At 36.1% G+C, this 15895-nt stretch overlaps 1 protein-coding gene across 1 annotated transcript; it reads left to right on the top strand.

The window, feature by feature from the left end:
• Positions 1–205: 205 nt before the first annotated feature.
• Positions 206–14133, top strand: APOOL (apolipoprotein O-like; the record flags this gene model as incomplete). The annotated part of the gene is made up of 8 exons (XM_009704314.1): positions 206–261; positions 6021–6153; positions 6773–6892; positions 8445–8499; positions 9365–9463; positions 10584–10675; positions 12366–12452; positions 13977–14133. Coding segments are annotated over exons 1-8 (799 nt in total), but the record flags the coding sequence as incomplete, so codon positions are not given.
• Positions 14134–15895: the final 1762 nt, after the last annotated feature.

The raw sequence follows: 15895 nt of genomic DNA, 5'->3' as shown, positions 1-15895 counted from the left end.
CGTCGCTGAGCTCTGGAGGAGCCCTGGAAGTGCGCGGGGTCCGCAAGGCGGGAAGCGGAGAGGCGCCCCCGGCTGAACAGCTCGGTGGGGTGATGTTACCCCAGCCCTCGCTGGTCACACAGCCCTTCCCCAGTGCTGAACTCCTGCTGGCTGCACAACTTCTCTCCTCCAGCATGGGGGGATTAGAAGATCGTAGTTTCTCGGCATGGGGACATCCCTTCAGCCTGTAACCGAGGGCTCACATGAAGGAGGAGTAGGAAAGTAAGAGGTGTCAGTATTGTTTTCTCTGTTGCAGAACTTGAGGTAGAAAGAGCTGGTTCGAGAGAGTGGTTAAATTGTACAGCAGGGAATGAAAGAAGTATTTCTGTTCTGGTTTTTCTCCGCCTACTTACAGCTTCTGAAATGCCTTCCACTCCTTACTTGAAAGAAGAAATATCAAGAAATTAGTTTGGTAGTAGCATTGTAAAGTGTAGTGGTGTTATACATCACTAAGGCAAAGATGTTAAAATCACACTGTTATGAACTAACAGGGTCACAAGTACCTGAATATCTTTAATTGTAGAGATAGTGTACTGTCTTGAAACAGAAAAATGTGCCTGTAAAAAGCTAGGCTTTCTGTCAACTATTCAGACAGGTTTTCCAGTTTTCATAGCCAAATGATGAATAGGTTGTGCTCACATGAATCTTCTTTTGGTTTTTTTGCAAAGCATTTAAAATGTGTATATATCTGCAAAGAAAAAGATAATGCAAATGAGGACAGCGAAAGGAATGAAAATGAAGTGTTTTACCTTAGCTTGTTATGAGACAGGTACCTGAAAAAAGAAACTGTATTTGGCTTCGCTGTATGGCTAGGTGGTCTTGAAGTCGTATAGTTTAGTACATAAATCTGAATAATTCGGTACCTTTGGTGAAGTGATGCAACTTCAGGTGTGTTCTTTACTATGAAAAATTAATAGAGTTTTATTCTTCCATTACCATCTGGCAGATAAAGATGAAAAACAAATCCGTAGAGTATCAGTAAGTTGAGCTGAGGTGGAAGGATGCTCTGTTCCACTCGGGTGTGGTTTTTTGGTAGTTCTCATTAGAGATTTCTGTAAATAGATAGCCAAATTAAAATACTGGATTTGGCCTAGAAGCTTCTGGCAATTGTCATGTCTCCTGTAACTTCTGAGAAAAATAAATCAAAAGGATGGGAGACAGTTTTCTGTTCTACCTCAAGACATGTAGGTGGTAGGAGAAAACCATAAACCTGTGCTTCTTATTCTTTGAGTAACAGCTTTCCATGGAAGATATGACATGCAGTAGCTGCTAGGGTTTTAATCTTATTTTAATTGGACTACTAGGTTCTGGGTTTGTGATAGAGAAGGCATATACATACACACACACATACATATATTAGATTTTTGCATACAGTCTACTCCTTTGAGTACCTGGTTTTGTTTTAAGGCTTATTCCTACCTTCAGGGCAAATTTCCTTATTTGCGCTCTGATTCTTGAGGCAAGTGTACAGAATTTGCGGTTTCAGTGGGAAACAATACTTAATGTCTTGGAGTTTAGCGTAAATGAAATGTATTATGCTTTAGTTTGTATTCTGCATCTTTTGAGTTGAAGATAGTGAATTCTTTGTAGTGATGTAGCTTTTTAACTTTTTTTAATAGAATCTGTATTTTTGATCTTTGATAAGATTCTGACACTTTGAAGTAGATTGTTTGAAATGCAAAGACTTAAAGCCAGAATTATCCAGGTACATATGATAGTTTTATTATTAAATTTTGATTAGTTTTACTCTAGTTCTACTATTAAAAAGCATAGCTGTAACAATTTTCTGCTAGAGAGCGTGTAATAAATTTCTTCAGCAAATAATTGCTATTCAGTCTTTCTGACCAAAAATAATGCCATGTCTGTTACTCTGCACTGTTTAGTGCTTTGAAACAACTGGTGTGCTTTTTATGCCTGGGAAAAAAACCCAACCTCCTGGTGTTGCAGTGTGACGGCAGTGGTATTACAGGAAATCATTTTAACTCTTGCCATTGACCTTTTTCCCCATCCAGAGCATTAAGACTAGTAATTTCTAGTATCTGTAATTCTGGTGATGTTTAGATCTATGTTCATATAGAATTCATCTCCAGAAGATGTCATCTGGGCTCCTGGCTTTTGTAACTGCTGGTATTTAGATCTGATGCCATTAGGGGCTGGGTGATTTTCTTTCCTTAGTCTGTTATTTTCTTTTGTTAGTTTCGTGGGGCTTAGGTCAGAGCATTAATTCAGATAAACGTGGAAGTAGTAGTAAAATGAAGAGCAGATGTTGAAGTAAACTCTTTCAATTAAAAAAAAAAAAGGTAAATTAAAATATTTCCTGAATTCATGAAAGAGAAGTTTTGTTTGTTTGTCTGAATCAGTTATCAACTGACATTCTGGCATCATTCTACTGGTTGACCATGTAATCCATGTAGGATTTTTTACAGCTCGAGTTCGTTGCAGATGTTTTTCTCTGTACTTCTTTCCTAGTCTTCGACATGACTGTATGATCCTGCCATTTCTTAATTCTCCATAACTTCTTTTAGAAGATTTCATGGGTAAAATATCTTTTGATTTCTTTAGCTAAACAGTACATGATTTTCCTTGTTTAATGCATCGTATACTTCGGAATAATTTTTAAAAAATCATTTTAATAAATTAATACTAGAAACAACTTTGTTAATTGAGGGCTTTTTAATATACCTAATCATTAGATAAAGGAAGAGGATAAACAGCTCAATGCAGTAAAACCTCTTTAGTGTAGTCAAGGTGACGTTGCCTTTCTTTCACCTCAGTTCTTTGTGATTTCAATAGAAAAGAGTGAAACCTGCTTGGAATAATTGTGGCAGCGTAAATGTTAGATAGTACAGGTGTTCGCTTGGGTTTTTAAACATTTATGCATTTGTCTTCAGGCATCCAAAAGTAAAGCAATTACTGTCAGTCAGGAATTGGACTACTTTAATCATTCCCTGTATAGCTTTCTCTCTCACATTTAGCACAAGAAACTCTGTTGTGCCTTTTAAAAGCAAATTAATCAAATTTGTTAAGTGAACAATATAACTTTTTCATGCTTTCTTACTTCTCACTTTTAAATTTTATTTTCTGTCTAATATCTACTGAAAATTGGTATGTTGTTTTCGTAGCATCTTGTACTGAAATAAGCAATCTGAATTACGTTACATTTTCAGCAGTTTTCTTTAATAAGTCTTTGAAAATACAGACTATTTTGAGAACGGATGTCCATTTAGAGATAATCTTCTGTAGCTCAGACTGGCATTTTGCTCTAAGCAACGTTATCAGAATGACAGTTACTGTGTTAATTGGTTCATATTTTGATGATTGCCATCTTCTCTCACCTGTTTTCTGTATCCTGGGGCTGTGCTAGGAGAGCCGCTCTCCTGTGCTGGGCACAGCTGAGTCAACAGAGCCTCCTGGTGACTTTTTCTGCCGAGGCAGTCCTGTTAGGCACTGAACGGAAAAATGGCAAGTACTCCTCGGTATGGCGGTCATAAGCTAAGCTGTACTAAGCGTGTTACATCATTGATGTTTAACACTAAATAACATTACATGTTAAACCTTTTGTCAACCTGTGACTAACTGAATTTTTTTCACAATGCTGGTCAACATACGTGATATCAGCATGGCTGTATTTACATATATGTAGGACTTTTCTCTCTACATTTCTGGAAGTGGTATCACCACCTCCTCCTGACCGTGTCCACGCTTGCCAGCATAGCTAGGTCAACATGGGAAAACCAGTTCTTTAGTAACATGATTTTTGGTATCCCCCCCCTGTGTCCCACTCCAAGTCCAGACGTGTTGTTGGCTTAACTTGCACCTGTGTGCATGCATGGTGCCTGTAAACCTCCCTGCCTTCCCCGGGTGAGGCCATGGGCAGCAGGTCTCACAAGTTCCTGCCTTTGGGTCACTGCCCTGCCTGTCAGCTTCTGCAGGAATAGGAGCTCGCGCAGCCCCTGCTTTCCTGCTGTCCCCATCTCCCCTGGCTGGGACTCCTGACACAGCGAGTTCCTCAGAGCTGTATCCCCAGCTTTCATCTAGTGGCCATGTCCTTCAGTTCTGTATTGGTGCCTCCCAGGCCTGTTATACTTCATCTGCAAAGGTAAAATATTTTGGGGTGTCACTCGTGTAAATTAAGAGAATAGCACATGCTGGTCAATGTAGTTGCATTTACAGTGATGGCTTTGCCAGCTGAGATTTGCTAGCCTGACTGTACTGGAGCTGTGGGGGGTTTTTTGATGCTTCCAGCTGGCAGCGGTGTTACAAAAGTTTCATAACATCAACTGGCCGGACAGAAAATTAGTGGAGTTCTGTTTCTCGAAGCAAAATGAGCTCAGTCCTACACGGTTTCCCACCATTTCTATATTGAAGAAAAGCATGAAATAGTAGCCACTGGCAGACATCTAGGGTGGTACCATAATTATGCTGACAAGAAGGTTTTATGCTTCAAGGAGAGGGAAGGGGTATATTGACTGAATGTCAAGAGCGGAAAGACTATATATTAATAAAGACCATTAGTGTAGAGAAACCTTAAGTAACCCTTCCTGCCCTTAGCTCCCCGTGCCAAAAAATGCAACTGAAGAATAATTTTTAGATATATTCCACATCTTTCAGCTCTGGCATTGTCTGCTTGCCCCTTCTTTCAGAACAGTCCTCTCATCATTGCGGTGTCCTCCTTTGTTCTCCTACGGCTTTGTGTTTCACTGTGATGGTATGATAGGAAAGTTTTGCTATGATGATCGCACAGGTTACTTTAAAAGCAATGGTGTTTTGCTGTCTTCAGTAGTTTAATGTGCATGTGATTGATGTCTCATGAACCGGAGCTCATTCAGAGTGGTGCTTTTGCATTTCTTCATGTTCATTATGTTTTCTTTATTATAACTAAATGCTATGGAGTAAATCCCACTCCTTTGACAGGATATTTCCAATTGAAAGCTGAGGTAAAAATGAGGATATAGTAGGGTATTAAACTGGGGATTTATTTCCCAAAATCAAGGTTGGTTTTTTCCCCTGCTTTTCTGTTTTTCTGGCACTTTACTACCATCATCTCTCTGCAGATCCTGGGAACGTTTTTCATTTTTTAAAATTTCAAAAATGCTTCAGGTGAAGAGCAGAACAGAAAAGTCTTTGCTGATATAAAAGAAACCGCAATCTACCAAAGTTGCAGATACTTCAATATATTGTGGCAAGTTTTTCAGTATATGGTATGCCAGTGTATGTAATACCAGCTCTGATTGGAATCTTAAGGCAGTCATTCAAAAAATATTCATGTGAAGCTGTATTTGACATTAAGCTTTGTATAATAAATGATGTTTTTTTCCAAATTAATGTTCTAAGTAGACATCAAATTCTCACGACCAAACCTATATTTCTGTAATTTTCATTGTAACGTACATGATTCGAAAGGTTAAGCAGGTGATTTATTCCAGTTACTGCTATGTATTTTCATTTATTGTCAACACGCAGTTGTTCCAAACAGACGGTAGTTGAACCATTCTCTGAATTGGAAAAGAGATGACATAGAATGATAGAATTGTTATGGTTGGAAGAGACCTCAAAGATCATCAAGTCCAACCGTATACCCAACACCACCATGCCCACATATCTGATGTCATGGAGAATTCCTTTAAATAAAACTGAGGTGCTTTTTGCTGAAACAAGAGTCATTCATTGACTTGGCGTACCTGTATATTCAATAGATTAGAACTTAATTTACCTTAAGGCATGATGGAAGCATCAACATGGCTTTGACCACCAAATTCTTCCTGGTATTTCAAACATAATTGTTGTTGTCAGTGATCTCTAACTTTTTCTTTACCATTGTAATTTGAAAAAATCTTTGTATAAGACAGAAGAGGTTCCTAAAAGGCATACTGTTTTTAAAAGGTTTTAAAAGTGACTTGTCTAATCCCATATTTGATCAAGCACAACACAATAGTAAAATCCAGATTTTACTGCAGTGAAATTTTTATTTCTGCATTAAGACTCCCTTTTTTTATCTGTCTGTCCCAGGTGGCAAAGCTAGCAGCTGTTTTTTCTAGTCTGCCATTTGCAAGTATTACTGTATATGCAGGAACAGAAAAGGAATCAAAGAGTCAGCTGGTGAAGCCAAATCAGGTAAGAGTCTTACTGTTTGTCAGTCTTTAAAATAATACTAGCAGAATCTGCAGAATACCATCTCTTTCCATTGTATTATATTACCCAGTAAATATAATACGTAGCTAAGTAATGTGTGATAAGAAAAATTACCTCCTAAATAACTGACCGCTGTAGCACAAATAAAACATGAAGTGTTACAATAGCAAGTTAGGAAGGTTTTATCTCATTTTCATTATTACGTTATTTCCAGACTGAAGCCAGAAAAAGTAAGAGAATCTAATACTTACTGATAATAATAGTCTTTTTCTGTTGTACAATTTCTGGTAATACGTGGATGCATCTTCCAACTATTCTTGCTCATGCTTTTTCTGAATAAAAGATACTTTTCTCATACTCAGTAATTTTACTTCTTAGAACCTATACGATACTTTCAGTTTTGATTTCTAAAGAATTAACCTGTAGTCACACTTGTGTACAGTAAGTTTGTAAATATAAAAGAGCATAATTCAATATAGAGATTATGCTTGCTGTAATGGGAACGCTAAGGATTTGCAGTCTTGAAAAACACTATTCAGTGTAAATACCAATCAGTATACAAAACTATCTCTCTGCAGTACAGTTATGCTTTTCTTTCCAGCTTCCAATTTACTGTCCACCACCTCTGAAATTGAAGTACATTGAAGAACAGCCGGGTTGCTTGCAGAAGCAATTTTCTTCTGTAAGACAGACAACCGGCCACTATATTGGATGGTGCAAGGTAAGAAATACCTGTGTCCAAAGTTTCCTACAATTCCTGACGGCACTAGGCTAAAACATTGAAAAAACCAGCATACTTCACTGGGGAGATTTTTTTTCAGTTCCTTGTATTAGCATACACCTACGATTTAAAATGCAAAAATGAACTCTTCTCTCATTTTTCTCTAGTGTGCTTATAACAGGGAACATATGTGTTCTCCCTGTTTTCCAGATCAAAAGGCAGTGAGTTAAATAGATCCCCTTCAGTCAATGCTACACTGAATATAGGCCAACCTACAACGTCAGGTTCAGAAGTATCTCTTAACGGGTTAACTTCTATGGCAAGATTTATGTAGGTAAACTCTTGCTAGCGGAACTTGATGGCATTTAGGAGTCTGAAATTCCAGGTACAGTACATGGAGAGAGACAGCTGCTTCCAGAGGGCGGGTTAAGCGACCTAATTCAGGTACCTTAGGGAAGACAAACTGAGTGCATCCAATGTAACTGTTAAAGCGGGCTATTACTAGCTACGCATCAAAAATACCTCGCAACTCTGTTATTGAATATTCCAGACATATAAGAAAATGTGATAGCTGTCACCGTTCTCTTAACTGCTGGTAAATGACAGCTTTACCCTGGCTGTTGTTAATATAAAATTTTATGTTTGTATTTTTCCTCTTACAAAGAAGGTAGACCCTATTATTTGAAAAAGGCAAAGAAATCAAATTGTCTTCCTGTATTTTCTGTAAATTTTGATTCTGTTGGTCTGTGAAAATTTTGTCAGTGACTGCATAACTGAAATAATTTAGTTATAAATCTGTATCAAACTTTTCCATGTGTTTAATCATCGTGTTTCCAGTATTGACTAGCAGTGACCTCTGGTGGTACAAATTCTAGATTACTGCAAACAAATTATTTCCGTGAAGTAACTCAAGATGACATTCTTTTTCATTAATCTCCTAAAGAATGTGTATTTACTCAATTTGTTTAGCAATCTGAGGACAACAATGCTAATAATAGGCTAATAGAAGGTTTTTTTCTGGATAAAGAAAAACTTGTAATTAAATTGACCAATTTGAAGGGAGTAATGCAAACTGGTTGAGCACACGTGTTAGACCAAATAGTATTGCTTACCTTTAGTGAAACTAAGCACCATCTTTATAAACTGAAAGACAAAGTCAGTTTTACTGGGTAAGTCTCTCTAGGAAGAGGAGATTGTATTTTATAGCTGAATTTTCTGATGTTTTACAGTTGGTGTCCAGATGTTTTGCTACCCTACGGTTTTGTTCCTGAGATGTCAATTTTGAAAGTGATCTTACTATATTAAAGAGACTTTTTTTTAAGTAAATGTGGATGGAAGTTTTAAAAATATAAATGTGGTAATCAAAAAGAGGATAGATCTCAGCACAGCCTCTGTAGAAGTTCACTGATCTGGTTTGGTTTTTTTAAAGTTACATAATATTTCTTTGTCTCATAGTGCTGAGCCATATGTATCAACTGAGTAGTTTTGTACTGAAAACATCTACTTTTGCCATGATTTTACATTTATTTTCTTTTTTTGTTTGTTTTTGTAGGATGCTTTTGTCTTTGTTAAAAATGGAATAATGGATTCAGTTCAGTTTGGAAAAGGTAGGCAAGTCACATATTTCTGAATTGAGCATTTTTTGTTGTTTCTCCTTGCAGCTTAGAAGGATGGTTGAAACAGCAAATCCTAGTTCCAGGGGGGCACGAGGGGGAAAGGGGAGTGCACTGGAGTACTGGGACCACTGTTAATTCACTATGGAGTTTCATTTCTGTTCTCAAATGAGAGAAATTACTAATTAAATAGTATTAATCATTGAAGTTGGAATCTCTATAGATCCACAGATCTCTCTGTAGAGGCACCTCTACAGATCATCTAGTCCCGTCACCTGCTTAAAGCAGGGCCTAAGCAGGTTGCTTTACATCTCTGTCTGGTCAGGTCTTGAAAATCTGGAGGGATGGAAATTCCACAATGTGTCTTAATTATAAAATTGGGGTCTTAATTCTCACACAAGTTACAAGCAGTATTTGCATTCAAGTCCAGTATCAGAAACTATAGATAACAGTTGTTTTCCTTAAAAATAGTGTGTTGGGAGATTCCAAAATATTTTTTGTCTCATTTAATCTATATTAACTCACAGTAAAATCAAAACTTGAAACTATGCTTTCCTTTTCCTTTATTAAGGACTAACATTTTACAAAACATATAAAAGTATCTTAAGGAGAGAAAGTGTTGACTTTGCTGCTGTGTTTTGAGGACTGTGGTTCTGTCTCTGTCTAACGCAGACTGGAGTGTGTACCTGGAAAATAAGGCACCTTCATTCATTAACAAAAAATGTAGTCTTGGACGTTTTTCAGTTTTGGATATTCATACTTTTACTTCCATTGTTATTTATGAAGTGGGAAATAAAATGAAAGGATTAATATTGAATTGCTATGCTTCTTTTTCTTTTTTTTTTTTTTTAATTCTAAGATGCTTATGTTTACCTGAAGAATCCACCACCAGAATTTCTTCCCAAAGTTGGTGTAATTACAATATCAGGCTTAGCTGGCATAATGTTGGCAAGAAAAGGTAGGGAGTTTTGCTTATTTTCATCATTGGTGTGTTGAATACATGGCATGTAGTAATTTTAATGGTCAAAAGACTTTTCTGAAACATGGGCAAAAACCTGTGTAACTAGTATTAAAAAAAGAAATCCTTCCTGATAAATTGAAGGGACATTATTAAGTACTTCTTTTAGAAGCTGGCTAAGACAGAGTAGGATAGTATAGTCATTTTTAATGGTGTAATCAACAGAAATTCAAAGTAGGACACCTGTTTTGAGTTTGTTCAGTATTGGTTTTCAGAAACAATGTGTGTATGGGAGGAAATTTGAGACAAATTAACAGGTAAAGTTATTGAATATGGTGAAAACTAAGGGAATTTAGAGGGAAGATCCTAAAGAAAGTTGGCATTTGGCTAACAGGTGCAAAAGAATACACACTGGAAGGCATGGTTTTGGCAACTTTGAAGCCAGAAGGGTAATTTAATAGATACAACTGTCTCTCCTTTCAAGATAAATATTAGAGGTATAATACTTACCTTGCCAGAAAATATTGTTCAGAAAATGTTACTCTCTAATACCTGAAGTGCATGTCTATCTGAATATTTCACAAAAAAAATGTGTTACTCAAAATATTAGCAGATTAGTAAAAGCATTCTTCTTGTATCCCTGTTACTTTTTGGTGGAGAGACTTAAAAAAAGAACTTGGACTTGATAATCTGTCATCAAGGCTCCTTGTCAACAAACAGGAGCCTGAGCCTGGCCCAGCTGTTCTTATGTTTGAACAAGGAGGCCCCGGTTTCCAGGCTCCTGGCTGCTCGAAATGCTGCAATCTGTGTCCTCAGCAGAGCGTGCATGGAGCTAGTGAAGAACCACAGCAGCACCTAAATGACACAGATGTTCTTCTGATTTTTCACAATATTGGAAAATCTAGTTTGGAATTATTTAATGTTCAGAGTATCAGTATCTCCTGCAGACATGACTGTACTAAACTATAATCACATTCTCTCCTCCAGCCAGTACAGGGATAAGTTTGATGTAAACGATGGTTAGAGGTTAAATAGTTGTGTTTAACTGATACAACTACTTAGCTTTACATTTCATTAATGTCTAAATATCTAACTATTTGAAATATTTGGCTTTATACAGATTCTAGATTTAAGAAAATTGCTTATCCATTGGGACTTACTGCCTTAGGAATTTCTGTTTGTTACCCAGCTCAGTCAGTGGTATTTGCTAAGGTAAGTTTACTTGTATTGTAATATTGAATTAACAGTGAATTTAGTCATGGTATTCCCATTTCATTTGAATTAAGGGTTATGGGACAAGGAGTCAGAATTCACATGCATCTTCATTAAAACATATGATGCATCACAGATGTTAATTGCATAACTATAAAAAATTAATAAAATAACTGAATTTAAAAATGCGGCCTCAATTTTTAATCCTCGTTTCTCAGCTAAATGAAGATTATTTTATCTTGCTGAAATAAAAGTAAATAAAAAATAAAGTCTTGTTGAACTTGATAGGTACACAGTTTGAGATACCGTACAATTGCATCCCTTAGAATTCCTTGTTTTCCAATTACTGTCATCTTGCAGTTGTCTACCTAATTGGAATATGTCTTAACTGTTTATGCAAAAAAAACAGAACTATACTTAATATTTTGTATGCAAGAATTATTTGCACACAGTACTTTTCTACACAAAAAGTGAATTGAAAAGCAGGATATATAAAGTCAATGTATCTCTTCCTCCTCTATAGTTTTTCAGTGTTTCTCTATTTAGAAAAGCACATACTACTTCATAAGAATTCTTTGTAGTTCCTTGATGAATTTTGTATTTGTAGTTTCAAAACTACACTTCTGTGTTAAATTGAGCTAGGAAAATTTAGTTTAGTTCACTGTGTTTGGTTCTACGACTTTATTAATCTTTTTGTTAAATGATCAGATTTAAGTTTTGACAGAAAGATTTGTGGAACATTATCCTGAAATCTGATTGAAAAAAAACTACTATTTAATCTCTAACTTTCCATCATAATGAATCAGTTGTTATTGTTATTAATTTTAGTGGAGTGGTTTTGTTCAGTATTTTTATACTTCCAGAGTACTTAAGAAGATATCACAAAGACCTATACCATGGTTAAAATCTTTTGGCAGTCTTATATTACTAAACTGATATGTTGGTTTTTTCTTATATGCAAGTCAATGAGGATTACAGTTTCTCAAGAGGCAGTGGGATTTCTTGATTTATTGTCATAAGACTTAAACGTCAGGGTTGGAAGATGGAGAAATGAACAGGAATGCTACACTGTACGTTATGACCTGTCTCAGGAAGCTAAAACCTTGTTTCCTGTCTACTTACATCATGTATCACCTCTTGCACAGTTTTTTGTAGTGGCAGCTGTGAAGTATTCTGTTTCTACAGAGCATTTGTAAAGGTACTTCATAGTTACTGCAGTATTATAAAATTACTTTCCAAAAATAGATGGAAGGACTTGGCCATTTGTAAAGCAAAACACTGCTCACTAACATGGGCCAGATCATCTTTTGGGGCTTTTTCCTTTTGTGTTACTGTCTTTGATGATTGCCAACACAGTGAAACAAGTTTGGATGCTTTAAAACTGGTGGTCCAGTCTATTGTGCTAACATTGCCAAAACACTGTTTGCTGCTCAGGTTTTGATTTCATTTTGAGAAGGTGGATGTAGCATGTGAACACTACCTGTGGGTTTCTAATACCAGTTTAAACATTATTGAGGACGTTCTTGATGTAAGAGAAATATGCACTAGATCTTGAAAAGTAGACTGTTAAAATGTCTTAGTATGGGGTCAAGCATGTTCTCATGCAAATAAGATGCGTTACATTTGAATGGTCTGTATATCTTAGTATTTTTAAAGCTGTTGTTAAATTATGTTTTTCTAAAAAACATAGGTAACAGGGAAAAAGTTATTTTCTGCAAGCCATCAAACCTATGAAGCTGTGCGATCACTATGGACCAAAAAGGAAGATGTCACCAAGGTAGGCTTACTGAAGGAATGACTAACTCACAAATTCAGAGGGAGAGAAAAAAGTAAATTAGAAGGTGAAGTACTATTCTGCTGATTCTGTTTAAGATTACTAATTACATTGAGAGGCACAGAAACCCCTCTGATATTTTTGTAACTTCAGTGTTTAATTGATGTCACGTTTGTTGTACCTTTCAGCCCAACAGATACCAAGATCCTCTATCTAGTCCCACAATACATGCGAGATGCACGAGAAAACTCAGTTTCTCTTACAGCTCATTTTTGATCTTGAAAAAATAATCCATTCTGATTCAGGCTTTGGTCCTAAGTAGACCACTGAATTTAAGATAAAGACGCAAAGAATTACAGTAGGTATGACTAGCTTATTCTTAAACCCTATTACATATGGAAAATTTATCATGGTTTTTGACATTATCTTTTCCCTGGTATAACTTTTTCTTACAGAACAGGCTTTCTAACTCTTATAGACTTCTTGTTCTCCTTTGAACTTTCTCTTTCTCTCCTTCTCTGTTTTTAGGGGTTTTTGTGTGTGGTTTGTGGTGTTTGGGTTTTTTTAAGTGAAGTCGTCAAAATAGGACATAGTAAACCAGCTGAGGCCTTGCCAGCGCTAAGTAGAGGGGAATATTAACCTCCTGTAAATTATACACAGAATTTGAGTTAGTGCATCCCAGAATTAAACATGTTTTCTCTGCACCCTGAAACAGTTTTTCTCCAGTGGAAATTTATAAACCCTTGACAAAAGTAGTACTTCCCTGAATAAAATTTCAGCTTTGCACAGTGATGTTTGGTTTTTTTTTCTCTTTTAAAAGAAAATTAAAGTTTCTCTGTTATATTAACATTTAGAAGTATTTTGCTTTAAATTTACGGTGTTCATTTGTACGCAGTCCTCATCTTTTATTTGCGCTTAGGAGCACAAATGGAATTCTGAGTTTCGAAAATGACGTTCAGATAGATGTCATTAAACTGATAGCAAACCAATAATTGATGCGGTAAAGACAGTTTCTATTAACTTTATTTTTTTCCCTGAGTGAAGCCTGTTCCCAGAACAATATATTATTTGTCATTTCTAGGGTGTTACCATGATTTATCTTTCCATCTTCTGTTAACTAAGGGTAGTAAGTGTTCTATAAAAACTAAATGGTATTTCAGTCTTTTGTAAGACTATAGGTTCCTCATCTGTAAGTGAACAGTGACTTCCTTGTGAAGTACTTTGAGGGTCTCAGGTAAAAGCACAGTATCAGACTTAAGTACCTACTCATGACAAAGTAAATTTCCTTACATATGAATTTGAAGTTACTGTATCTGAACTGGAGGGTTCTTTCATGCATTTTGTTTTTTCCAGCTGTCCCCCTTACATGCAGCTGACACTTAACATTACTAGCTGAATATCATTGTGTGATATCATATCTGAAAATAATTTCATAGAAGATGAGCTTTCAGACTTGAAAGCTTTATTTTGCAATATTGTATCAAGCATATACCCATGTGCATTTTTTTATTAATATTTGGTTCACAGATGCAGCAAGAGTCAAAATCAGTTACACAAGAAGATAAGAAAAAGAAAGAAATTTCTAGTACAAAACCTGAGTCTGCTATTGAGTCAAGATCATTTAACAGAACAGAAGCTTCTCCAGTAGAGTCTTGGAGTGATAAAGATCTAGTGCCTTCATCAGGTGAATTAAACATTTCAAGTGTAATCTCAGGGCAATTTGCAAATCCAATTACTTGACTTAATTTTGTAGTTACCCTTGCTTTAAAATGGAGCAGAGTATTATTCTTGAGAATATATTGTATACACTGTCATTTAATATATACCTCAGAGCCTCAGGGAGGCCATAATTTTCTCACTGTGGACACTGTCACAGAATCAGAATTCTTACATTTTTGTTGTTCTCTCCCAGTAATGTTTTCTTTCATTCCATATGATATGAACCATATTCCATATTGTTAGCAATAAGATGATACCATCAAGTACCTCTGTTAAATGTCTACTTTGAATTATCTTTCTGTTTTCAGAATACCATAAGTGTAATTTAAAGGATTACTGCTGGATTTTTGTGAAAACAACTAATTTGAATTACTGTTCATTGATCTGTGTGGGTTCCGTATCTTCAGATATTGGTAAAGGAGGAATGCGTAATTGACAAATGAAGCATTGAATTTTATTTTGCTAGGTTTTTTGCAGTGGTGTTCTTTGTGCATCTTAAGTGGTTGAATAATCGAATAGCTCATGTAACAGCATATTTAACATGCAAATATTTTGATAGACTAATTGCTAAGAGAAATAGTGGAATTACCTATTAAAGGAGAATTAAATTTCTTTTAAAATATTGTTACCTTTTGTAGGGGCAATTTCCAAATTTTACTTGTCACTGAAACTTGCTTACTTCTTTTTAGTGTGTTCTTTACCAAAACATTTTTTTTCTGGAAAGCAAGCGGAACATATTTGGATGAGTTTTTCGTTTGTTGTTGTTGTTTTTGGTTTTTTCTTTATTTTCACTATAATACACATTCACATCTTCCTTCGCTTTGCACCTGTATTTTTTTCTGATTTAGTTTGTGGAATGCTTTAATCTGTTTTTACATTTGCTTCAGGCCAGACTGTCTTCAATGGTTTTATGTATGTAGGTATCTTCTATCTTTGCTTTCGTGGGTGTAATTAGTTCATGTCCCTAATACAGCCAAAAATGCCCATGCCCTAAATTATTCTGTGTTGTCAGAGACGTTTATTTTCACTAGTCCGAACAGAGCAAGCTTTCAGGAGAACATAGCACCCTTTGTTAAACCAGCTGAAGTAGGTGGAAAAGAAGCAGACTAGTAAGAGGAGGCACAGTCTTAGAAAACCTGCCTTTATATTCTCTTAGATCCTCTGGAATTACAGTATCATTAAATATGTCAGTCTTTGTGCTTTGTCATTCAGGGTGAGCATGAGGGCTCACTGTTTTAGTAAATTTAGTTCATCGGTTTTGGAAGTCATGAAGTGAAACTCGGTAAGAGAGATTGTCTTCATTTGGAGCTTACCATCTGGCAGCGGCTTCAGGGAAGATACTGATTCAGTTGGTTTTGGGAGACAGCTCTGGTGCTGGGAGCAAAGAGAGACTGCAGATTTTTTTTCCACACCCCAAACTCTCCCTTCCTGTCCATGTATAGGGCAAAGCATCACTATTTCTTCTCTCGCCCCACTGTGTTCAGGAAGTAATATTAAAGTATAGACAGTAGGAGGAAGACCTGCTCTCTAGCCACTGCTGTACGCTAATAGTTACAACAGGCCTTCATCATCCTGTGTCACTTATGCAGTTTTAACTAGAACATTCTTATTTTGATCTTTTGTAAGTGTTTAGTAATACAGTAATTCTCAAAGTGTGTCAGTAAACTTTTTCTCTACAGCTCAAATATATATTTGAGCTGTATTTATATATATTTATATATATTATA

This window comes from Cariama cristata, unplaced genomic scaffold (assembly GCF_000690535.1).
Source record: "Cariama cristata isolate BGI_N322 unplaced genomic scaffold, ASM69053v1 scaffold11807, whole genome shotgun sequence".
In the NCBI taxonomy this organism is placed as follows: Eukaryota; Metazoa; Chordata; class Aves; order Cariamiformes; family Cariamidae; genus Cariama; species Cariama cristata.
Note: the sequence above shows the minus strand (reverse complement) of the source record. Positions and strands in the feature narration are given on the sequence as shown.